General features: G+C 35.9%; 1 protein-coding gene across 2 annotated transcripts in view; it reads right to left on the reverse strand.

Moving 5' to 3' along the window:
- Positions 1-26980, reverse strand: part of LOC144436373 (cilia- and flagella-associated protein 337-like) — a 74046-nt gene extending 47066 nt beyond the window's left edge. For both annotated transcript variants that reach the window (XM_078125161.1, XM_078125160.1), the window contains exons 1-13: positions 26847-26980; positions 25543-25645; positions 22423-22518; positions 21094-21147; positions 15902-15967; positions 14310-14344; positions 12251-12374; positions 9750-9852; positions 5905-5992; positions 5348-5478; positions 3957-4055; positions 1719-1821; positions 48-112 (exon numbers count right to left, since the gene is read on the reverse strand). In XM_078125161.1, the coding sequence (XP_077981287.1) occupies positions 48-112; positions 1719-1821; positions 3957-4055; positions 5348-5478; positions 5905-5992; positions 9750-9852; positions 12251-12374; positions 14310-14344; positions 15902-15967; positions 21094-21147; positions 22423-22518; positions 25543-25645; positions 26847-26959 (1180 nt within the window). In that variant the 5' untranslated portion in view covers positions 26960-26980. The remainder of the gene's footprint in view (positions 1-47; positions 113-1718; positions 1822-3956; positions 4056-5347; positions 5479-5904; positions 5993-9749; positions 9853-12250; positions 12375-14309; positions 14345-15901; positions 15968-21093; positions 21148-22422; positions 22519-25542; positions 25646-26846) is intronic.
- Between the last annotated feature and the right edge of the window lie 225 nt (positions 26981-27205).

The raw sequence follows: 27205 nt of genomic DNA on the forward strand, positions 1-27205 counted from the left end.
TTACCAATAATGTACACATTACAACACTAAGTATATACACAACTTACCAATCAGATTAAGATGTTCATGGTAGTCAAATGCATGTACACCTTGTTGAATGTTGAAACTATTTCTGTAATTATCAATAAAATATACATTGTAATAGTTATTTGTGATGTAAATGTAACAGCTATGTCACTGTACCAATATATCACAAGTGCAGTACAAACATAGTTAAATGAATCCATTGCATGTAACTTATCATAATTGTATACTGTGGGGTTTAGTCTCATATCAGAGGTGGTACAAAAGGAATGCAGAAAAATTCAGGACAGAAAGGGAAACTTGCAACAGACACAATTGTTGCACTTAGATGAATATATGGTAAGATATGGAGAGATAGCCAGGAAGGTTGAAGTTATGGAGAGATAGCCAGGAAGGCTGAAGTTATGGAGAGATAGCCAGGAAGGCTGAAGTTATGGAGAGATAGCCAGGAAGGCTGAAGTTATGGAGAGATAGCCAGGAAGGCTGAAGTTGTGGAAAGATAGCCAGGAAGACTGAAGTTATGGAGAGATAGCCAGGAAGGCTGAATTAAGTCATGGAGAGATAGCCAGGAAGGCTGAAGTTATGGAGAGATAGCCAGGAAGGCTGAAGTTATGGAGAGATAGCCAGGAAGGCTGAAGTTATGGAGAGATAGCCAGGAAGGCTGAAGTTATGGAGAGATAGTCAGGAAGGCTGAAGTTATGGAGAGATAGTCAGGAAGGCTGAAGTTATGGAGAGATAGCCAGGAAGGCTGAAGTTATGGAGAGATAGCCAGGAAGGCTGAAGTTATGGAGAGATAGCCAGGAAAGCTGAAGTTATGGAGAGATAGTCAGGAAGGCTGAAGTTATCAATTCTTCAACTTTGTAATCTTAACATATGATAATGTAGTAAAAATAAATGATATTATAATCATTGGAAAATAGTTTTATGGAGTAACAAAGAAATGATACTAGTATATTGTCTGTGTACAAGTTATCCTCATATTAATACACCAATGCAATTACTAATTATTGCACATTTCAACTGTAGTCTCTGCATGACCATATTATCTAACTTCATGTTAGAACATCAAATTGTACCGGGTATGTGTTGTAGCTTTTTAGGTTGAAGCCATCCTAACATGATAACTTATATTCTATTCTAAGTAAACAGTGAATCAATTGATAACTTATATTCTAAGTAAACAGTGAATCAATTGATAACTTATATTCTAAGTAAACAGTGAATCAATTGATAACTTATATTCTAAGTAAACAGTGAATCAATTGATAACTTATATTCTAAGTAACCAGTGAATCAATTGATAACTTATATTCTAAGTAAACAGTGAATCAATTGATAACTTCTATTCTAAGTAAACAGTGAATCAATTGATAACTTACATTCTAAGTAAACAGTGAATCAATTGATAACTTCTATTCTAAGTAAACAGTGAATCAAGTGATAACTTATATTCTAAGTAAACAGTGAATCAATTGATAACTTACATTCTAAGTAAACAGTGAATCAATTGATAACTTATATTCTAAGTAAACAGTGAATCAATTGATAACTTATATTCTAAGTAACCAGTGAATCAATTGATAACTTATATTCTAAGTAAACAGTGAATCAATTGATAACTTGTATTCTAAGTAAACAGTGAATCAATTGATAACTTATATTCTAAGTAAACAGTGAATCAATTGATAACTTACATTCTCATTTTAGCCTTTGTTTTTTCCACCCATCCTAACACCATGGCACCTTCATAACTTGTAGCACACGATATAAAGCACTCTAAGTGTTCAGCATACTTGACTGAAAACAAAACATTGTAAAACGTTTAGATGGTAACTCCATATAGGGCAGCTCCACTGGAAAGGAGTGGGGTTTTTTGTGCTCATATGGTGTAAGAAAAGGTCTCCTCTTCTGGGTTTGTGGTATGTATGATTGTTTTGGTTTGAGGTCACAGCAGAGCCGCAGCATACAACCATCATACATCATACAACTATCATATACTTATAGTATACAACCACTATCATATACTTATAATATACAACCACTATCATAGACTTATAATATACAACCACTATCATAGACTTATAGTATACAACCACTATCATAGACTTATAGTATACAACCACTATCATAGACTTATAGTATACAACCACTATCATAGACTTATAGTATATAACCACTATCATAGACTTATAGTATACAACCACTATCATAGACTTATAACATACAACCACTATCATAGACTTATAGTATACAACCACTATCATAGACTTATAACATATAACCACTATCATAGACTTATAGTATACAACCACTATCATAGACTTATAGTATATAACCACTATCATAGACTTATACTATACAACCACTATCATATACTTATAGTATACAACCACTATCATATACTTATAGTATACAACCACTATCATAGACTTATAGTATACAACCACTATCATAGACTTATAGTATACAACCACTATCATAGACTTATAGTATACAACCACTATCATATACTTATAGTATACAACCACTATCATAGACTTATAGTATACAACCACTATCATAGACTTATAGTATACAACCACTATCATATACTTATAGTATACAACCACTATCATAGACTTATAGTATATAACCACTATCATAGACTTATAGTATACAACCACTATCATAGACTTATACTATACAACCACTATCATAGACTTATAGTATACAACCACTATCATAGACTTATAGTATACAACCACTATCATAGACTTATAGTATACAACCACTATCAGACTTATAATATACAACCACTATCATAGACTTATAATATACAACCACTATCATAGACTTATAACATACAACCACTATCATAGACTTATAGTATACAACCACTATCATAGACTTATACTATACAACCACTATCATAGACTTATAGTATACAACCACTATCATAGACTTATAGTATACAACCACTATCATAGACTTATAGTATACAACCACTATCATAGACTTATAGTATACAACCACTATCATAGACTTATAGTATACAACCACTATCATAGACTTATAATATACAACCACTATCATAGACTTATAGTATACAACCACTATCATAGACTTATAGTATACAACCACTATCATAGACTTATACTATACAACCACTATCATAGACTTATAGTATACAACTACTATCATATAGTATACAACCACTATCATAGACTTATAGTATACAACCACTATCATAGACTTATAGTATACAACCACTATCATAGACTTATAGTATACAACCACTATCATAGACTTATAATATAGTATATACAACCACTATCATAGACTTATAGTATACAACTACTATCATATACTTATAGTATACAACCACTATCATAGACTTATAGTATACAACCACTATCATATAGTATACAACCACTATCATAGACTTATAGTATACAACCACTATCATATACTTATAGTATACAACCACTATCATAGACTTATAGTATACAACCACTATCATAGACTTATAGTATACAACCACTATCATAGACTTATAGTATACAACTACTATCATATACTTATAGTATACAACCACTATCATAGACTTATAGTATACAACTACTATCATATAGTATACAACCACTATCATAGACTTATAGTATACAACCACTATCATATAGTATACAACCACTATCATAGACTTATAGTATACAACCACTATCATAGACTTATAGTATACAACCACTATCATAGACTTATAGTATACAACCACTATCATAGACTTATAGTATACAACCACTATCATAGACTTATAATATACAACCACTATCATAGACTTATAACATACAACCACTATCATAGACTTATAATATACAACCACTATCATAGACTTATAACATACAACCACTATCATAGACTTATACTATATACATATATGAATATAAATCAGTTACCTTGTCTAGCCCATTCTGAATGGCCATCATGGCGAACCAATCTGCATGTCTTGAAGCGTCCTTTCAGTAACTTCTTAAAGTCCACAAAAGTTGTTTGTTCTGAGAAGGAAATAAACAGAAATGAGTTTGTAGTTACCCTTGTGTCTAATTAAATGCCTTGACCAGACTGCTATAAGACAGGCACTATGTATTTGTTCTGTCCAAGGCAAAACTCAACATTTTTCAATAGCTATCCAACTGTCGAGATCTTTGCCCTTCCCTGTGTCTATCTATTAGTCTAAATAATGGAAATGGAATGTTCCAATCATAAACTTATAGCACATATAGCACCAATGACATTGTTGCACCATAAATGATTATATCTACTTCAATTCATCCAGATATCCCCTAGAAACACAACAACCACCGCCCTTACCTTTGTTCCCTAGAAACACATCCACCACTGCCCTTACCTTTGTTCCCTAGAAACACACCCACCACTGCCCTTACCTGTTTCCTAGAAATTAACACACCCACCACTGCCCTTACCTTTGTTCCCTAGAAACACACCCACCACCGCCCTTACCTTTGTTCCCTAGAAACACACCCACCACTGCCCTTACCTTTGTTCCCTAGAAACACACCCACCACCGCCCTTACCTTTGTTCCCTAGAAACACACCCACCACTGCCCTTACCTTTGTCCCCTAGAAACACACCCACCACTGCCCTTACCTTTGTTCCCTAGAAACACACCCACCACTGCCCTTACCTTTGTTCCCTAGAAACACACCCACCACTGCCCTTACCTTTGTTCCCTAGAAACACACCCACCACTGCCCTTACCTTTGTTCCCTAGAAACACACCCACCACTGCCCTTACCTTTGTTCCCTAGAAACATACCCCACCCCAACCCTTATACCTTTGTCATCATTTAAACATATTGTTCAGTCATGACTCTCACCTTGTTCACTAGCTGTCTGTTGTGATTCTTACCTTGTTCACTAGCTGTCTGTTGTGATTCTTACCTTGTTCACTAGCTGTCTGTTGTAACTCTTACATTGTTCAATAGTTGTATGAAGTGATTCTTACCTTGTTCACTAGCTGTCTGTTGTGATTCTTACCTTGTTCACTAGCTGTCTGTTGTAACTCTTACATTGTTCAATAGTTGTGTGAAGTGATTCTTACCTTGTTCACTAGCTGTCTGTTGTGATTCTTACCTTGTTCACTAGCTGTCTGTTGTGATTCTTACCTTGTTCACTAGCTGTCTGTTGTAACTCTTACATTGTTCACTAGTTGTGTGAAGTGATTCTTACCTTGTTCACTAGTTGTCTGTTGTGATTCTTACCTTGTTCACTAGCTGTCTGTTGTAACTCTTACATTGTTCAATAGTTGTGTGAAGTGATTCTTACCTTGTTCACCAGCTGGCTGTGGTGGTCTATCAAACAATGCAATGTTGGCCGATACAAACATAAATGCATTCACATATCCTCCAGTATCACCAAACACCAGTATGGCCTCGTTACTGTTATCTGGGTTATTCCTATGCAATAGAACAGATATGCATCAAGAGAAAGTCGAGTTGTACAGGCGCAAACAGAATGTACAGGATTTTGATATACAAGTACCCTGGTAGTTTTAGAACTACTGTTACCGTACATCAAATTGTTCTACTCTACAAGAAATATATCATTCAGTGAAAAAGTTCAAAATTGCCATTATTTCTTCAAGATTATCATAAAGTACACCACAGGTATTAACTGTCTTATTCCCTGACATTGGTCTTTATCATGACACTTTTATATTTGTTAAGACACAGAAATTTGAGTATTTGTGATGTCATCACCAGATGTTTTCCCATAGAACCTTGCTGGAAATCCACACAAGGGTGTGTTATAAGATACTAGTAATCCTTACCAGTAGTCCATACATAGAGGGGTGTGGTCCAATCCAAACACTTTATACTTACCAGTAGTCCATACATAGAGGGGTATGGTCCAATCCAAACACTTTATACTGACAATTGAATTCTAATTTAGAACTCAGGTCATATATTGCTATCAAAATAGAGATAGAGAAACAAGTCAATAAATGAATTAAATAATACTTATTTGTAATTAACTTAATAATCAATATTTTGATTACCAAATCACATCATATTCAAGGATTGAATTTTGAGTATGAATATAGTATATATAGATGTGTTGAATATAGTATACATAGATGTGTTGAATATAGTATACATAGATGTGTTGAATATAGTATATATAGATGTGTTGAATATAGTATACATAGATGTGTTGAATATAGTATATATAGATGTGTTGAATATACTGTAGTATATGTAGATGTGTTGAATATACTGTAGTATATGTAGATGTGTTGAATATAGTATATATAGATATGTTGAATATAGTATATATAGATGTATTGAATATAGTATACATAGATGTGTTGAATATAGTATATATAGATGTGTTGAATATAGTATATGTAGATGTGTTGAATATAGTATATGTAGATGTGTTGAATATAGTATATATAGATGTGTTGAATATAGTATATATAGATGTGTTGAATATAGTATATATAGATGTATTGAATATAGTATACATAGATGTGTTGAATATAGTATATGTAGATGTGTTGAATATAGTATATATAGATGTGTTGAATATAGTATACATAGATGTGTTGAATATAGTATATGTAGATGTGTTGAATATAGCATATATAGATGTGTTGAATATAGCATATATAGATGTGTTGAATATAGTATATATAGATGTGTTGAATATAGTATATATAGATGTATTGAATATAGTGTATATATAGATGTGTTGAATATAGTATATATAGATGTGTTGAATATAGTATATATAGATGTGTTGAATATAGCATATATAGATGTGTTGAATATAGCATATATAGATGTGTTGAATATAGTATATATAGATGTGTTGAATATAGTATATATAGATGTATTGAATATAGTGTATATATAGATGTGTTGAATATAGCATATATAGATGTGTTGAATATAGTATATATAGATGTGTTGAATATAGCATATATAGATGTATTGAATATAGTATATATAGATGTGTTGAATATAGTATATATAGATGTGTTGAATATAGCATATATAGATGTGTTGAATATAGTATATATAGATGTATTGAATATAGTATATGTAGATGTGTTGAATATAGTATACATAGATGTGTTGAATATAGTATACATAGATGTGTTGAATATAGTATATGTAGATGTGTTGAATATAGTATATATAGATGTGTTGAATATAGTATACATAGATGTGTTGAATATAGTATATGTAGATGTGTTGAATATAGCATATATAGATGTGTTGAATATAGCATATATAGATGTGTTGAATATAGTATATATAGATGTATTGAATATAGTATATGTAGATGTGTTGAATATAGTATACATAGATGTGTTGAATATAGCATATATAGATGTGTTGAATATAGTATATATAGATGTGTTGAATATAGCATATATAGATGTATTGAATATAGTATATATAGATGTGTTGAATATAGTATATATAGATGTGTTGAATATAGTATATATAGATGTGTTGAATATAGTATATATAGATGTGTTGAATATAGTATATATAGATGTGTTGAATATAGTATATATGGATGTGTTGAATATAGTATACATAGATGTGTTGAATATAGTATACATAGATGTGTTGAATATAGTATATATGGATGTGTTGAATATAGTATACATAGATGTGTTGAATATAGTATACATAGATGTGTTGAATATAGTATATATAGATGTGTTGAATATAGTATACATAGATGTGTTGAATATAGTATATATAGATGTGTTGAATATAGTATACATAGATGTGTTGAATATAGTATATATAGATGTGTTGAATATAGTATACATAGATGTGTTGAATATAGTATATATAGATGTGTTGAATATAGTATATATAGATGTGTTGAATATAGTATACATAGATGTGTTGAATATAGTATATATAGATGTGTTGAATATAGTATATATAGATGTGTTGAAGATACTGTAGTATATATAGATGTGTTGAATATAGTATATATAGATGTGTTGAATATAGTATATATAGATGTGTTGAATATAGTATATATAGATGTGTTGAATATAGTATATATAGATGTGTTGAATATAGTATATGTAGATGTGTTGAATATAGTATATATAGATGTGTTGAATATAGTATATATAGATGTGTTGAATATAGTATACATAGATGTGTTGAATATAGTATATATAGATGTGTTGAATATAGTATACATAGATGTGTTGAATATAATATATATAGATGTGTTGAATATAGTATATGTAGATGTGTTGAATATAGTATATATAGATGTGTTGAATATAGTATATATAGATGTCTTGAATATAGTATATATAGATGTGTTGAATATAGTATATATAGATGTGTTGAATATAGTATATGTAGATGTGTTGAATATAGTATATGTAGATGTGTTGAATATAGTATATATAGATGTGTTGAATATAGTATACATAGATGTGTTGAATATAGTATACATAGATGTGTTGAATATAGTATACATAGATGTGTTGAATATAGTATACATAGATGTGTTGAATATAGTATATATAGATGTGTTGAATATAGTATACATAGATGTGTTGAATATAGTATACATAGATGTGTTGAATATAGTATACATAGATGTGTTGAATATAGTATACATAGATGTGTTGAATATAGTATATATAGATATGTTGAATATAGCATATATAGATGTGTTGAATATAGTATACATAGATGTGTTGAATATAGTATATATAGATGTGTTGAATATAGTATATATAGATGTGTTGAATATAGTATATATAGATGTGTTGAATATAGTATATATAGATGTGTTGAATATAGTATACATAGATGTGTTGAATATAGTATACATAGATGTGTTGAATATAGTATACATAGATGTGTTGAATATAGTATATATAGATGTGTTGAATATAGTATACATAGATGTGTTGAATATAGTATACATAGATGTGTTGAATATAGTATACATAGATGTGTTGAATATAGTATACATAGATGTGTTGAATATAGTATATATAGATGTGTTGAATATAGCATATATAGATGTGTTGAATATAGTATACATAGATGTGTTGAATATAGTATATATAGATGTGTTGAATATAGTATATATAGATGTGTTGAATATAGTATATATAGATGTGTTGAATATAGTATATATAGATGTGTTGAATATAGTATACATAGATGTGTTGAATATAGTATATATAGATGTGTTGAATATAGTATATATAGATGTGTTGAATATAGTATACATAGATGTGTTGAATATAGTATATATAGATGTGTTGAATATAGTATACATAGATGTGTTGAATATAGTATATATAGATGTGTTGAATATAGTATATGTAGATGTGTTGAATATAGTATATATAGATGTGTTGAATATAGTATATATAGATGTATTGAATATAGTATATATAGATGTGTTGAATATACATGTGGTATACATAGATGTGTTGAATATACATATAGTATATATAGATGTGTGGGTTAGATAGAAACATTGTGTTCCATACCAACTACTTCTATTATTTATATCGCTGTCAGACAAGCTTTTCTGACTTAAATTCAAATCCTAAAATCTGCCATTGACTGCAAAAAATATTTCTTTTGTAAACAGTCCTTTAAAAGACTTTTTGGGTAAAGTCACTCACAATCTTCTGGCATAACTGTTGACATACCTATTTCTTTACTAGTGAAGGAGATAGCAATCTTGTTAATATTCTGTAGAATAACAAAGTTTGTCACCCACAGATCACGTGGCTTGACACTCTCATTGTTTAACTGTAGACAATAAAAAATAACAGCAAGTAGTCAATACAATAGTTTGTATAACATAGGTAGATGTAACACTAGTCAATAGTCTGTATAACATAGGTAGATGTAACACTAGTCAATAGTCTATATAACATAGGTAAATGTAACACTAGTCAATAGTCTATATAACATAGGTAAATGTAACACTAGTCAATAGTCTGTATAATGTAGGTAAATGTAACACTAGTCAATAGTCTATATAATGTTGGTAACTGTAACACTAGTCAATAGTCTGTATAACTTAGGTAGATGTAACACTAGTCAATAGTCTGTATAACATAGGTAGATGTAACACTAGTCAATAGTCTGTATAACATAGGTAGATGTAACACTAGTCAACATAGGTAACTGTAACACTAGTCAATAGTCTGTATAACTTAGGTAGATGTAACACTAGTCAACATAGGTAGATGTAACACTAGTCAATAGTCTGTATAACATAGGTAAATGTAACACTAGTCAACATAGGTAACTATAACACTAGTCAATAGTCTGTATAATGTAGGTAAATGTAACACTAGTCAATAGTCTGTATAACATAGGTCGATGTAACACTAGTCAACATAGGTAGATGTAACACTAGTCAATAGTCTGTATAACATAGGTAAATGTAACACTAGTCAATAGTCTGTATAACATAGGTAACTGTAACACTAGTCAATAGTCTATATAATGTTGGTAACTGTAACACTAGTCAATAGTCTGTATAACATAGGTAGATGTAACACTAGTCAACATAGGTAACTGTAACACTAGTCAATAGTCTGTATAACTTAGGTAGATGTAACACTAGTCAACATAGGTAGATGTAACACTAGTCAATAGTCTGTATAACATAGGTAAATGTAACACTAGTCAACATAGGTAACTATAACACTAGTCAATAGTCTGTATAATGTAGGTAAATGTAACACTAGTCAATAGTCTGTATAACATAGGTCGATGTAACACTAGTCAACATAGGTAACTGTAACACTAGTCAATAGTCTGTATAACTTAGGTAGATGTAACACTAGTCAACATAGGTAGATGTAACACTAGTCAATAGTCTGTATAACATAGGTAAATGTAACACTAGTCAATAGTCTGTATAACATAGGTCGATGTAACACTAGTCAACATAGGTAACTGGAACACTAGTCAATAGTCTGTATAACTTAGGTAGATGTAACACTAGTCAACATAGGTAGATGTAACACTAGTCAATAGTCTGTATAACAGGTAAATGTAACACTAGTCAACATAGGTAACTGTAACACTAGTCAATAGTCTGTATAATGTAGGTAAATGTAACACTAGTCAATAGTCTATATAACATAGGGAACTGTAACACTAGTCAATAGTCTGCATAATGTAGGTAACTGTAGCACTAGTCAATAGTCTGTATAACTTAGGTAGATGTAACACTAGTCAACATAGGTCACTGGAACACTAGTCAATAGTCTGTATAACATAGGTAGATGTAACACTAGTCAATAGTCTATATAACATAGGTAAATGTAACACTAGTCAATAGTCTGTATAATGTAGGTAAATGTAACACTAGCCAATAGTCTATATAATGTAGGGAACTGTAACACTAGTATGTATAATGTAGGTAACTGTAACACTAGTCAATAGTCTGTATAACATAGGTAGATGTAACACTAGTCAATAGTCTGTATAACGTAGGTAACTAACACTAGTCAATAGTCTGTATAACATAGGTAGATGTAACACTAGTCAACATAGGTAGATGTAACACTAGTCAACATAGGTAGATATAACACTAGTCAATAGTCTGTATAACGTAGGTAGATGTAACACTAGTCAATAGTCTGTATAACGTAGGTAACTGTAACACTAGTCAATAGTCTGTATAACATAGGTAGATGTAACACTAGTCAATAGTCTGTATAACGTAGGTAACTGTAACACTAGTCAATAGTCTGTATAACATAGGTAGATGTAACACTACTTAACATATATAGATGTAACACTAGTCAACATAGGTAGATGTAACACTCGTCAATAGTCTATATAACATAGGTAAATGTAACACTAGTCAATAGTCTGTATAATGTAGGTAAATGTAACACTAGTCAACATAGGTAGATGTAACACTAGTCAACAGCACCCCTCCCTTGCAATGGTTAAAACTTTGGTGTATTGTTTAACAGGTCGTCTAACAGTGCTAAAAACCACACACAATTTAAAAACTCACGCAAAACTTGAGGACATATATTTGCTTTCAAATTACACAATGAAAGAATACTGGTGGCAGCATACGTGACTGACTGTAATCCACTAGTTATTGCATAGATATACAAGTTATAATGTTACACAGCTCACAACTCTAAAAAGACAACTAAAATATCATGTTTACCTTGATAGTTTTTTGCAGTCTTAGATGTTGGTCCCAAGTAGACACACCTCCTTCCTTGCTGATAGCAATGTAACGGTTTGTGTTCTTCAAGTATGCAATTCTTTGGATAACATCCTTGTGGGGACTAGCACAATATACAACATATCAATATTTTACATTAGATACTAAATAACCACAAACATAACACAGTGTCTTTGCTAAGATAGGGAACATGTATAAAAGTGGGGGATGAAATCATTTCCACCTGGCAGCATTTCCCATATATTATATAGTAAAGTGACTGGGCAACTTGCGTAACTACTTATTACCCATAATGGCCATAACAAAGACAAATCTGACTTGAAATAGGTCTTCTGCATACTTGGGTGAGGCAGTCTGGGAAATAAAGCTAGGAACTTTTAATACTCTCTTTAACCTTTGCCCAAACAATACTGAGACTATTATTTAAATTCACTTTGCTGGTTTCCCACAATGCCTTGCATCATGACAGACCTCTTCTAAGCCAGATTTTACACTTTTTTTACAATTCTATTTTAGAGAGGTTGTGAAATGCACAATTGGTGAAAAAGACTTTTCTGGGCCCTTACTATAAAGAAATGCTGAAAGATAAAGTCAGCCTTGCCTTTGTTTCCCTTTAATAATAAGAAATATATACCTTGGTAGATAATAAGAAATATATACCTTGGTAGATAATAAGAAATATATACCTTGGTAGATAATAAGAAATATATACCTTGGTAGATAATAAGAAATACATACCTTGGTAGATAATAAGAAATATATACCTTGGTAGATAATAAGAAATACATACCTTGGTAGATAATAAGAAATATATACCTTGGTAGATAATAAGAAATACATACCTTGGTAGATAATAAGAAATATATACCTTGGTAGATAATAAGAAATACATACCTTGGTAGATAATAAGAAATATATACCTTGGTAGATAATAAGAAATACATACCTTGGTAGATAATAAGAAATATATACCTTGGTAGATAATAAGAAATATATACCTTGGTAGATAATAAGAAATATATACCTTGGTAGATAATAAGAAATATATACCTTGGTAGATAATAAGAAATACATACCTTGATAGATAATAAGAAATATATACCTTGGTAGATAATAAGAAATACATACCTTGATAGATAATAAGAAATATATACCTTGGTAGATAATAAGAAATATATACCTTGGTAGATAATAAGAAATACATACCTTGGTAGATAATAAGAAATACATACCTTGGTAGATAATAAGAAATACATACCTTGGTAGATAATAAGAAATACATACCTTGGTAGATAATAAGAAATATATACCTTGGTAGATAATAAGAAATACATACCTTGGTAGATAATAAGAAATACATACCTTGGTAGATAATAAGAAATACATACCTTGGTAGATAATAAGAAATACATACCTTGATAGATAATAAGAAATATATACCTTGGTAGATAATAAGAAATATATACCTTGGTAGATAATAAGAAATACATACCTTGATAGATAATAAGAAATATATACCTTGGTAGATAATAAGAAATACATACCTTGATAGATAATAAGAAATATATACCTTGGTAGATAATAAGAAATATATACCTTGGTAGATAATAAGAAATACATACCTTGGTAGATAATAAGAAATACATACCTTGGTAGATAATAAGAAATACATACCTTGGTAGATAATAAGAAATACATACCTTGGTAGATAATAAGAAATATATACCTTGATAGATAATAAGAAATATATACCTTGGTAGATAATAAGAAATACATACCTTGGTAGATAATAAGAAATATATACCTTGATAGATAATAAGAAATACATACCTTGGTAGATAATAAGAAATATATACCTTGGTAGATAATAAGAAATACATACCTTGGTAGATAATAAGAAATACATACCTTGGTAGATAATAAGAAATATATACCTTGGTAGATAATAAGAAATATATACCTTGGTAGATAATAAGAAATACATACCTTGGTAGATAATAAGAAATATATACCTTGGTAGATAATAAGAAATACATACCTTGGTAGATACTTTATATCATTCCATTGTGGAACCTAAAATAATCATCAAAAGTTTGATATATAGTTATCAATTTTTTTATCTATGATTTGCTTAAGAAAAAACACGGAAGTCAAATTTTCCATGGCTACATGTATGTCAGTATTGAATGCTAAGTTCCCCCTCTATCCCTTCCCTTTAATGTTATAGTGTGACAGTACAATCTATGACCTTTCAAAATCTAATGAAGTCGTCGTAGCAGACAGTTTTGTCGGATAACTATCCCTCTTGAAACCTATTTAATAATACTTTATTTTAATGAGGGCAAAAATAGTTGACGAAACAACTAATCGAGTTTTGTCCTCAGAGAAAAAAACAACAACAACAACAACAAAGCAAAACAAAACAAAACAAAACAAAACAAAAACATACAAATCACACAAATCCGGAGAAGTATTTAACTAAATTCGGAAACAATGACAAATTTATTTACTCGCTTTATTTCATTTTCTTTTGATTGGGTTCATTGCCATCCACACAGTGACATGAAGCAGTTTCGTCTTCTTTCAAAAAACTACCCATGTTCACTCAAGCCCTATCGTGGTGCCGCATCATCTCCAACTACTTAATTTTTTGTAAAAAAATCTGAACATGCTGAAGAGAACTATGGCTAGACATGTCTTACAGTGCAGTGTGAGTTTTTTGATGTGGGAGTGTGACGTGTTGTATGTACTGTGCTGTGTCCATATGAACCTGTGCAGCTGTGTTTGGAATGATGCAGTAATTGTCTAGGTAGACACAACAATGGCAACAAAATTACAACATTAGTATTGTGTCTTTTTACATTGACTGCGACAGGGATACATGCTATGTATTGAAATGAAAACAATCAACTCTCAGTACTATGCTGGAAAGCAAAACATACAATCAGACTAACATTGTTTTCCAAATAGATTACCATCACACTGAAGATATTTTATGAAACTAACTTCTTTATTAGTTAAAACACCATTTTCAAAGCATTTTATATGTTTCATATGTTTTTCCGTCATTTAAATTAGATCATGGCTAAACCCGTGGGGAATGCCAGTAAATTGCTTGGAGAACCCTGGTTACATTTACTGGCTTTCCGGTCTTAAAAAAATACTGAATAACAAACACTTCACATATTTATCAGTCTTTTGCAATTTATTAAGTTACAAACAAGGACTTGGTCATTGAGTCACAAACAAGGACTTGGTCATTGAGTCACAAACAAGGACTTGGTCATTGAGTCACAAACAAGGACTTGGTCTATGTTGTTTTACATTGATTTTTCAAGTAGGACGCCATGATAAAGTTATTTTATAAATCAAAAATCCAAAATAAATAGCCAATTCTCATCCATGTGGCCACTTTAATTTTTCATAAATTAGGTTTGCACAAGTATAAATAATATAATCATTTGGTATAGTTTTCTTCTTTCAGTTTAATCTTCAACTCCTACCTAGTAACAAGCCCCTAAGATCACTCATATTTTGTTTGGCTGAATGAAGAAATATATTGTTGAATAATATGTAACTGTTAGCTGTAGTTTAGTTATTGTGAAGTGTGTGGACAATGATATCACTTACCTGAGTAGATTTCACTCTGTCATCTTTCTCATGGTACTCTAGCAACAAATGTGATGCAAACTTGTCCTGTCAACAACAACAAAAAATAAAACAAATCACAGCACTTGAGGTAAGATGTTGCAGATAAAGTGTACAGAAACCTTAATATTAGTGGTCTTCCATAACACTTCCATAACTCAAAGACTCATGATGGTATACTGTACTACCTTAAAAGTTAAAAACCACAGAAAGCTTGAGTATACATGTAGGGAGACAACAACACCAACTATGTCAACTATTATTCTTCCAACTATGTCAACTATACAATATCTTTATTAAAAGGAATGCATTAAGTATCCCTGCAATGACCTCTCCCATCCTATGTATTCTCAGTTTAGGTACTAGACACAATAGAAATAGAATGACACTCACTTGTAAGAAGTCAGTTTCACCTTCAGTTGTCCTTCTTACTTGGAGGGGAAGGGGGCAGTTGTCCTTACTTAGAGGGGAAGGGGGCAGTTGTCCTTACTTAGAGGGGGAGGGGGCAGTTGTCCTTACTTAGAGGGGAAGGGGGCAGTTGTCCTTACTTGGAGGGGAAGGGACAATAGTCCTTACTTGGAAGGGAAGGGGCAGTTGTCCTAACTTAGAGGGGAAGGGGGCAGTTGTCCTTACTTAGAGGGGAAGGGGGCAGTTGTCCTTACTTAGAGGGGAAGGGGGCAGTTGTCCTTACTTGGAGGGGAAGGGACAGTAGTCCTTACTTGGAGGGGAAGGGGGTAGTTGTCCTTACTTGGAGGGGAAGGGGGCAGTTGTCCTTACTTAGAGGGGAAGGGGGCAGTAGTCCTTACTTGGAGGGGAAGGGGGCAGTTGTCCTTACTTGGAGGGGAAGGGACAATAGTCCTTACTTGGAGGGGAAGGGGGCAGTTGTCCTAACTTAGAGGGGAAGGGGGCAGTTGTCCTTACTTGGAGGGGAAGGGGGTAGTTGTCCTTACTTGGAGGGGAAGGGGGCAGTTGTCCTTACTTGGAGGGGAAGGGGGCAGTTGTCCTTACTGAGAGGGGAAGGGACAGTTGTCCTTACTTGGAGGGGAAGGGACAGTAGTCCTTACTTAGAGGGGAAGGGGGCAGTTGTCCTTACTTGGAGGGGAAGGGGGTAGTTGTCCTTACTTAGAGGGGAAGGGACAGTAGTCCTTACTTAGAGGGGAAGGGGGCAGTTGTCCTTACTTGGAGGGGAAGGGGGCAGTTGTCCTTACTTGGAGGGGAAGGGGGTAGTTGTCCTTACTTAGAGGGGAAGGGACAGTAGTCCTTACTTGGAGGGGAAGGGGGCAGTTGTCCTTACTGAGAGGGGAAGGGGGCAGTTGTCCATACTTGGAGGGGAAGGGGGCAGTTGTCCTTACTTGGAGGGGAAGGGGGCAGTTGTCCTTACTTAGAGGGGAAGGGGGCAGTTGTCCTTACTGAGAGGGGAAGGGACAGTAGTCCTTACTTGGAGGGGAAGGGGGCAGTTGTCCTTACTTAGAGGGGAAGGGGGCAGTTGTCCTTACTTAGAGGGGAAGGGGGCAGTTGTCCTTACTGAGAGGGGAAGGGACAGTAGTCCTTACTTAGAGGGGAAGGGGGCAGTTGTCCTTACTTAGAGGGGAAGGGGGCAGTTGTCCTTACTGAGAGGGGAAGGGACAGTAGTCCTTACTTAGAGGGGAAGGGGGCAGTTGTCCTTACTTGGAGGGGAAGGGGGTAGTTGTCCTTACTTAGAGGGGAAGGGGGCAGTTGTCCTTACTTGGAGGGGAAGGGGGCAGTTGTCCTAACTTAGAGGGGAAGGGGGCAGTAGTCCTTACTTAGAGGGGAAGGGACAGTAGTCCTTACTTAGAGGGGAAGGGGGCAGTTGTCCTTACTTAGAGGGGAAGGGGGCAGTTGTCCTAACTTAGAGGGGAAGGGGGCAGTTGTCCTTACTGAGAGGGGAAGGGGGCAGTTGTCCTTACTTAGAGGGGAAGGGACAGTAGTCCTTACTTAGAGGGGAAGGGGGCAGTTGTCCTTACTTAGAGGGGAAGGGGGCAGTTGTCCTAACTTAGAGGGGAAGGGGGCAGTTGTCCTTACTGAGAGGGGAAGGGGGCAGTTGTCCTTACTTAGAGGGGAAGGGGGCAGTTGTCCTAACTTAGAGGGGAAGGGGGCAGTTGTCCTTACTGAGAGGGGAAGGGGGCAGTTGTCCTTACTTGGAGGGGAAGGGGGCAGTTGTCCTTACTTAGAGGGGAAGGGGGTAGTTGTCCTTACTTAGAGGGGAAGGGGGTAGTTGTCCTTACTTAGAGGGGAAGGGACAGTAGTCCTTACTTAGAGGGGAAGGGGGCAGTTGTCCTAACTTAGAGGGGAAGGGGGCAGTAGTCCTTACTTAAAGGGGAAGGGGGTAGTTGTCCTTACTTAAAGGGGAAGGGGGCAGTTGTCCTTACTTAGAGGGGAAGGGACAGTAGTCCTTACTTGGAGGGGAAGGGGGCAGTTGTCCTAACTTAGAGGGGAAGGGGGCAGTTGTCCTTACTTAGAGGGGAAGGGGGCAGTTGTCCTTACTTAAAGGGGAAGGGGGCAGTTGTCCTTACTTAGAGGGGAAGGGACAGTAGTCCTTACTTGGAGGGGAAGGGGGCAGTTGTCCTAACTTAGAGGGGAAGGGGGCAGTTGTCCTTACTGAGAGGGGAAGGGGGCAGTTGTCCTTACTTAGAGGGGAAGGGACAGTAGTCCTTACTTGGAGGGGAAGGGGGCAGTTGTCCTAACTTAGAGGGGAAGGGGGCAGTAGTCCTTACTTAGAGGGGAAGGGGGCAGTTGTCCTTACTTGGAGGGGAAGGGGGCAGTTGTCCTTACTTAGAGGGGAAGGGACAGTAGTCCTTACTTGGAGGGGAAGGGGGCAGTTGTCCTAACTTAGAGGGGAAGGGGGCAGTAGTCCTTACTTAGAGGGGAAGGGGGCAGTTGTCCTTACTTGGAGGGGAAGGGGGCAGTTGTCCTAACTTAGAGGGGAAGGGGGCAGTAGTCCTTACTTAGAGGGGAAGGGGGCAGTTGTCCTTACTGAGAGGGGAAGGGACAGTAGTCCTTACTTAGAGGGGAAGGGGGCAGTTGTCCTTACTTGGAGGGGAAGGGGGTAGTTGTCCTTACTTAGAGGGGAAGGGACAGTAGTCCTTACTTGGAGGGGAAGGGGGCAGTTGTCCTTACTGAGAGGGGAAGGGGGCAGTTGTCCTTACTTGGAGGGGAAGGGACAGTAGTCCTTACTTAGAGGGGAAGGGGGCAGTTGTCCTTACTTGGAGGGGAAGGGGGTAGTTGTCCTTACTTGGAGGGGAAGGGGGCAGTTGTCCTTACTTGGAGGGGAAGGGGGTAGTTGTCCTTACTTAGAGGGGAAGGGGGCAGTTGTCCTAACTTAGAGGGGAAGGGGGCAGTTGTCCTTACTTAGAGGGGAAGGGACAATAGTCCTTACTTAGAGGGGAAGGGGGCAGTTGTCCTTACTTAGAGGGGAAGGGACAATAGTCCTTACTTGGAGGGGAAGGGGGCAGTTGTCCTTACTTGGAGGGGAAGGGGGCAGTTGTCCTTACTTAGAGGGGAAGGGGGCAGTTGTCCTTACTTAGAGGGGAAGGGACAATAGTCCTTACTTGGAGGGGAAGGGGGCAGTTGTCCTTACTTGGAGGGGAAGGGGGCAGTTGTCCTTACTTAGAGGGGAAGGGGGCAGTTGTCCTTACTTAGAGGGGAAGGGACAATAGTCCTTACTTAGAGGGGAAGGGGGCAGTTGTCCTTACTTAGAGGGGAAGGGACAGTTGTCCTTACTTGGAGGGGAAGGGACAGTTGTCCTTACTTGGAGGGGAAGGGACAGTTGTCCTTACTTAGAGGGGAAGGGGGCAGTAGTCCTTACTTAGAGGGGAAGGGGGTAGTTGTCCTTACTGAGAGGGGAAGGGACAGTAGTCCTTACTTGGAGGGGAAGGGGGCAGTTGTCCTTACTTAGAGGGGAAGGGGGCAGTTGTCCTTACTGAGAGGGGAAGGGGGTAGTTGTCCTTACTTAGAGGGGAAGGGACAGTAGTCCTTACTTGGAGGGGAAGGGGGCAGTTGTCCTTACTTGGAGGGGAAGGGGGCAGTTGTCCTTACTTGGAGGGGAAGGGGGCAGTTGTCCTTACTTGGAGGGGAAGGGGGCAGTTGTCCTTACTTAGAGGGGAAGGGACAGTAGTCCTTACTTGGAGGGGAAGGGGGCAGTTGTCCTTACTGAGAGGGGAAGGGGGCAGTTGTCCTTACTGAGAGGGGAAGGGGGTAGTTGTCCTTACTTAGAGGGGAAGGGACAGTAGTCCTTACTTGGAGGGGAAGGGGGCAGTTGTCCTTACTTGGAGGGGAAGGGGGCAGTAGTCCTTACTTGGAGGGGAAGGGGGTAGTTGTCCTTACTTAGAGGGGAAGGGACAGTAGTCCTTACTTGGAGGGGAAGGGGGCAGTTGTCCTTACTTGGAGGGGAAGGGGGCAGTTGTCCTTACTTAGAGGGGAAGGGGGCAGTTGTCCTTACTTAGAGGGGAAGGGACAGTAGTCCTTACTTGGAGGGGAAGGGGGCAGTTGTCCTTACTGAGAGGGGAAGGGGGTAGTTGTCCTTACTTAGAGGGGAAGGGGGCAGTTGTCCTTACTGAGAGGGGAAGGGGGTAGTTGTCCTTACTTAGAGGGGAAGGGGGCAGTTGTCCTTACTTGGAGGGGAAGGGACAGTAGTCCTTACTTGGAGGGGAAGGGGGCAGTTGTCCTTACTTGGAGGGGAAGGGGGTAGTTGTCCTTACTTGGAGGGGAAGGGACAGTAGTCCTTACTTAGAGGGGAAGGGGGCAGTTGTCCTTACTTGGAGGGGAAGGGGGCAGTTGTCCTTACTTGGAGGGGAAGGGGGCAGTTGTCCTTACTTGGAGGGGAAGGGGGTAGTTGTCCTTACTTAGAGGGGAAGGGGGCAGTTGTCCTTACTTGGAGGGGAAGGGACAATAGTCCTTACTTAGAGGGGAAGGGGGCAGTTGTCCTTACTTGGAGGGGAAGGGGGCAGTTGTCCTTACTGAGAGGGGAAGGGGGCAGTTGTCCTTACTTGGAGGGGAAGGGACAGTAGTCCTTACTTAGAGGGGAAGGGGGCAGTTGTCCTTACTGAGAGGGGAAGGGGGCAGTTGTCCTTACTGAGAGGGGAAGGGACAGTTGTCCTTACTTAGAGGGGAAGGGGGCAGTTGTCCTACTTGCTTGTATTCACTCATAGACTTACCCAGTCAACTGTACCTTCTTTGGTCACATCTATTTTGTCAAACAATTCTGTAAACTAGATACAGAATGAAAAATCATAGATCAAATAAAGTCATGACATAAAAAATGTACTTAATAATGATCCCAATAAATTGTACTACATGTATATTGTATGTCATATTTTAAACTTAATATTTATAAAAACATTATTATTTATACTACTGCTATGGTACTTTTACTCACTTAGTGATCTGATCATCCTAAACCAAAACAGGCCTTTAATCAAAGACAGAGTCCCCAACTTGTCTGTTTTACGGCAAAATTATTGTGCAAATTATAATGGTGTCTCTAGATACAACACTCCATAATTCATTGACCAATTTGCTATTTGACCTTGAATATGGAGGTCAAACGTATAAAAAGACAGCTGATCTTTGGGGCATGGACATGCATGTATACATGTAGTCTTTGTGCATTCAACTTCTTGAGTTAACAGAAAAAAGAAATTTGATCATTTCACCTTGAACAGATGTGTCAAGGTCAAAGATCATGGTCTCACTTGAAAGCTCATCATTGATAACTTGACAGTAGACACTTGAATGGTGTCCATATGTATAAAATGTTTGGAGATAACAGGCAAAATGAGCTTTTTCTATTACAAATAAAATATTGCCATCATTTTGCTATACAGGTCAAGGTCACAAAATTAAGTAACTTGCATGCATGTAAATGCCTCACAATAGTCAAACCAAAGTCATTACATGTATTAAAATATCATCACTTGCAATCTTTTATTGACAAAGCTATGAAGATAACCAAAATATGGCTATTTGACATTAAGGAAGACTTTCAAGATCAAAAGTCAAGGTCTTTCAAGAAATGTTGTATTTGACAATATGGGTTTAGACACTTGATGTAGTCACTACGTAATAACACCAACAAAGTAATGATGCATATTCGAAATTTAACAACAAATTATATGGCTGCCCATTCAGCCATATTTGATTTGGTCACAATACAAAGTGAAGTGTATACTATATGTCTCACATAGCATGTCACCTTTGTGTCAGGTTTAGTTGAAATCAGTTGGTGCATGCAAGAGATATGAGGGTGAATGCATGCACACAAGAATGCATGAACAGATGAACAGAACCAAATGTAATAGCTACCTTAGGGCAGTGCCTGTTGGGGACTAAAATCATTTCATCTTACACACCCCTAGAAATAGCCTCTACCAAATTTCACCTTTGTGGCAGGAAATGATTTGATCTAAAATAGGATGCGTATATCTTTGTCACCAAGCTACGGTGACTACATCAATGATTGTTGTGTTAATGTAACCCTTACTTACTTCATCTTTGGATCCTTTGGACAAGATAACAGACAATGCCTCCACAAATTGATCTTTATCCAGAGATAGTTTATTATCATAGCCATCACCCTCAGCCTGTAATGTAAAACACAAATCATTTGTAAAATTATAAACAAATATTACAATAGTAATCATTGCACTGAACCCACAAAACTCAAATTGTTACCAACTGTACCACACCCTGGAATGAATGCCCATTCCTAAGATCTATGACTACAACTAAGCCAACAAAAGACAAACTGTTAGTGAATATAGAAATAGTTATGACCATACTGTATCTATATTCATTTGATATTGCTGAACTTTGCCTAGAGACTTGGCAATCTGACTTGACAATGACTTTGTCTAGCCTAGAGACTTGGCTATCTGACTTGACAATGACTTTGTCTAGCCTAGAGACTTGGCTATCTGACTTGACAATGACTTTGTCTAGCCTAGAGACTAGGCTATCTGACTTGACAATGACTATGTCTAGCCTAGAGACTTGGCTATCTGACTTGACAATGACTTTGTCTAGCCTAGAGACTTGGCTATCTGACTTGACAATGACTTTGTCTAGCCTAGAGACTTGGCTATCTGACTTGACAATGACTCTATCTAGCCTAGAGACTTGGCTATCTGACTTGACAATGAAATTGTCAAGCCAGATAGAGATTTGGCTTGACTGTTGACAATGACAAAAGTCTCTCAAATAAACTTTGTTGTTTCTCTAATATTCAAATTTAATTAGTGGTACCAGTACCCGGTATTACATGTACTTGTTTAGTGGTACCAGTACCCGGTATTATATGTACTTGTTTAGTGGTACCAGTACCTGGTATTATATGTACTTGTTTAGTGGTACCAGTACCTGGTATTACATGTACTTGTTTAGTGGTACCAGTACCTGGTATTACATGTACTTGTTTAGTGGTACCAGTACCTGGTATTACATGTACTTGTTTAGTGGTACCAGTACCTGGTATTACATGTACTTGTTTAGTGGTACCAGTACCTGGTATTACATGTACTTGTTTAGTAGTACCAGTACCCGGTATTACATGTACTTGTTTAGTGGTACCAGTACCTGGTATTACATGTACTTGTTTAGTGGTACCAGTACCTGGTATTACATGTACTTGTTTAGTAGTACCAGTACCTGGTATTACATGTACTTGTTTAGTGGTACCAGTACCCGGTATTACATGTACTTGTTTAGTGGTACCAGTACCTGGTATTACATGTACTTGTTTAGTGGTACCAGTACCCGGTATTACATGTACTTGTTTAGTGGTACCAGTACCTGGTATTACATGTACTTGTTTAGTAGTACCAGTACCTGGTATTACATGTACTTGTTTAGTGGTACCAGTACCTGGTATTACATGTACTTGTTTAATGGTACCAGTACCCAGTATTACATGTACAAATGTACTTGTTTAGTGGTACCAGTACCCGGTATTACATGTACTTGTTTAGTGGTACCAGTACCCGGTATTACATGTACTTGTTTAGTGGTACCAGTACCTGGTATTACATGTACTTGTTTAGTGGTACCAGTACCTGGTATTACATGTACTTGTTTAGTAGTACCAGTACCTAGTATTACATGTACTTGTTTAGTGGTACCAGTACCTGGTATTACATGAACTTGTTTAGTGGTACCAGTACCTGGTATTACATGTACTTGTTTAGTGGTACCAGTACCTGGTATTACATGTACTTGTTTAGTGGTACCAGTAACCGGTATTACATGTACTTGTTTAGTGGTACCAGTACCTGGTATTACATGTACTTGTTTAGTGGTACCAGTACCTGGTATTACATGTACTTGTTTAGTGGTACCAGTACCTGGTATTACATGTACTTGTTTAGTGGTACCAGTACCTGGTATTACATGTACTTGTTTAGTGGTACCAGTACCTGGTATTACATGTACTTGTTTAGTGGTACCAGTACCTGCTATTACATGTACTTGTTTACTATTAGATTTATATGTAGGTTTAGAACGCACTACATGCAAATACTGATGATGGTGGTAAATAGCATATAAGTCACCAGGACTAAATCAACAACTGTATGAAATCAGTCATAGAGCATGTTTTTTAATAGTACTTACAGAATGATCACATTTCACTATAAATACTGTACAAGACATATTCTGATTTCTAACTTTTTGAAAGAGGTGTCATTCAAGGTCACAATAGACTATTAGCATTACACTGTAAATTTACATATTTTCCATGATGTCTGACAAATCTTAACATCTTAAAGAAACAGGGTCAAACTTCAATGTCATTGTATCATTAGATTTAGTTTGACTAACTGTTATGCCACAGATCTTATACAATATAGCAAGTCAGTTGTAATTTAGCATGATAAACATACATGTATGTTTCAGTGTACATGTAAATGAAATGTCACAGAAGTCTTCAAGTTCTTTTACTATTAAATAGTTAAAGAATTGAAGACTTCTGTGACATTTTATGTACATGTACACTGAAACATGTGTTTATCATGCTAAATTACAAATGACCTGTACATATATTGTATGAGATCTGTGGCATAACAGTTAGTCAAACTGATTCCCAAAGACTGAATTTGTGCACATTATTGAGCCTGGTACATTGTGTTAATATAGACTAGAAATGACATTTTATCCATTTCTTATTTTCATGATGTTACAGACATCTGCTCAATGCTACACGACTGAAAATTTTAATAATGGTACTCTGTATGATATGTTGTGTTGCTCCACCATCAAGTTTTGAGTTTACAAATGTACAATTCATGAGGGCACCCCAACATGGCATTAAATGTATCTTACAAACTACACACAGTAGATTACAGTTCATACTGAGTTCCCTCTAATGATAGCCAAATTTTGTTGTTATTAGTCAAAATGATAAAAACAGGGATTTCTTGTGAGTCATTACATAGTAAGAGATAGGGGAACTTCAACACTAGAAATTTTGGTGTGTCACTAGCTATTTTGTGCATCAGTGGCACGTGAAATTGGCTTAATGGGCACATTGCTGGGTTCTATCATAGACCCTTGGTGTAGGGTCTATGGTTCTATGAGTGGATATATGTACACTATAAACAATGATAAACACTTACCATAAAGGCATTGTGTAATTCCTGCAAGTCTTTCATATTTAGTCGATTTTCTAGCTTCAGGTTAAAGGTCATGACAGACCCTGTACCAGTATTACCACCTTTTCTGTGAATTAATACAAGGAAAAAACAACTATTTATTTTACTAACAGTACATATGATGTACTGAAAAACTACCTTACTGTATCAGTGTGGTATTTTTGATTGATTTCTATTCTGTTATTGAAATGACATGATGTGGGTCTATTACAAATTGATGTACATTACTGTTAAATTCCTTTCACTTTCTTTGCTGTGATTGTGAAAAACACCAGTCTTAAAATATTTCTTGGCATAAAAAAATGTTATTATCATTAGAAGTAATAATTTGCTAGTGAAGCATTAATTTGGCCTACACTGGCTACAGTAATACATGTAATATAATTCACTAGAGGGGAGTAAAACAATGTATGTACATCAAGGTATGACATTGTAATTGACTAACTTGTAGTTGGGTAATGTTACATTGTAATTGACTAACTTATTATAGTTGGGTAATGTTACATTGTTAAAAAGTCATTAGAGAATGTTGCAATCTTTTTACAAACATATCTAATATTTGTCATGTTTTCAAATTAATTGTTGGTTGGTTGGCTGGTTGGCTGGTTGGTTGGCTGGCTGGTTGGTTGGTTGGTTGATTGATTGATTGATTGATTGATTGATTGATTGATTGATTGATTGATTGATTGATTGATTGATTGATTGACTGGTTGGTTGGTTGGTTGACAGTTGTACTGCTAGTAGATTCTAAGAAATTGGTGATTGCAGTAGTTTTTCTTTGTTTTTTAACAATACATAATTTTGATTTGTCATTATGGATGTACTTAAATCAAATATAGCACTAAATATCACCATAGACCACACATTACCTACTTGTTTATTTATTATGGTTCATTTTCACTCTGATTTTTATTTCTTTTGTTTTTCCCACTAATTTTGTTCACATTTTTAAAAACAATTGTGAATTTCATGAAACATCCTCCTCTATCAAACTTAATTCCAGGTGGGGGAGGGAATACTTTATTATAACTGTCCATTTACTAATACATGTACTCTTAATCACAGAAATAGTATACATACATTAACTAGCTGAACGATTACAATGTGTGACCCTTACTGTGTTCCTCACCACTGTCTTTCTTTCTACCTGTTCATATACTAGTATGTAGTTCTACTGAAATAGGTACGTTGGTGGAGGGTCTGTGTTTGCCATATATATTTTAAATTACAACTACACTTGTACTGTTATTTATACCAGCACCACTTACTTCATGCCATCGGCTTGTTTCTTCTCTTTTTCTTCATTTCTTGATTCCCTGTCTTTGGCAAGTATGCTAGCCCTGGAATGACTCGCTTTCATACTGGTTGCTGATGACGTCATGTTTATCTGCTGTGAAATGGGTCTATTTGTCGTTACGATCTGTGGTCACCCCTCCACACTGTCACCTCAACAACGGTGTTTTGCCTGAACTTCCCACATGACAATTGACATACGTGCGTACACTGTACAGTGTGTATTTTATCGTCGACTGTTCTCCAATGTCTTGCAACGAATGCTTTGACGACGTTACCAATGCAAGGTACAATTTGAGTGTAAAATGTCAACGAATGTACAAGAGACTGTACT

Source organism: Glandiceps talaboti, chromosome 6 (assembly GCF_964340395.1).
Source record: "Glandiceps talaboti chromosome 6, keGlaTala1.1, whole genome shotgun sequence".
NCBI classification, from domain to species: Eukaryota; Metazoa; Hemichordata; class Enteropneusta; family Spengelidae; genus Glandiceps; species Glandiceps talaboti.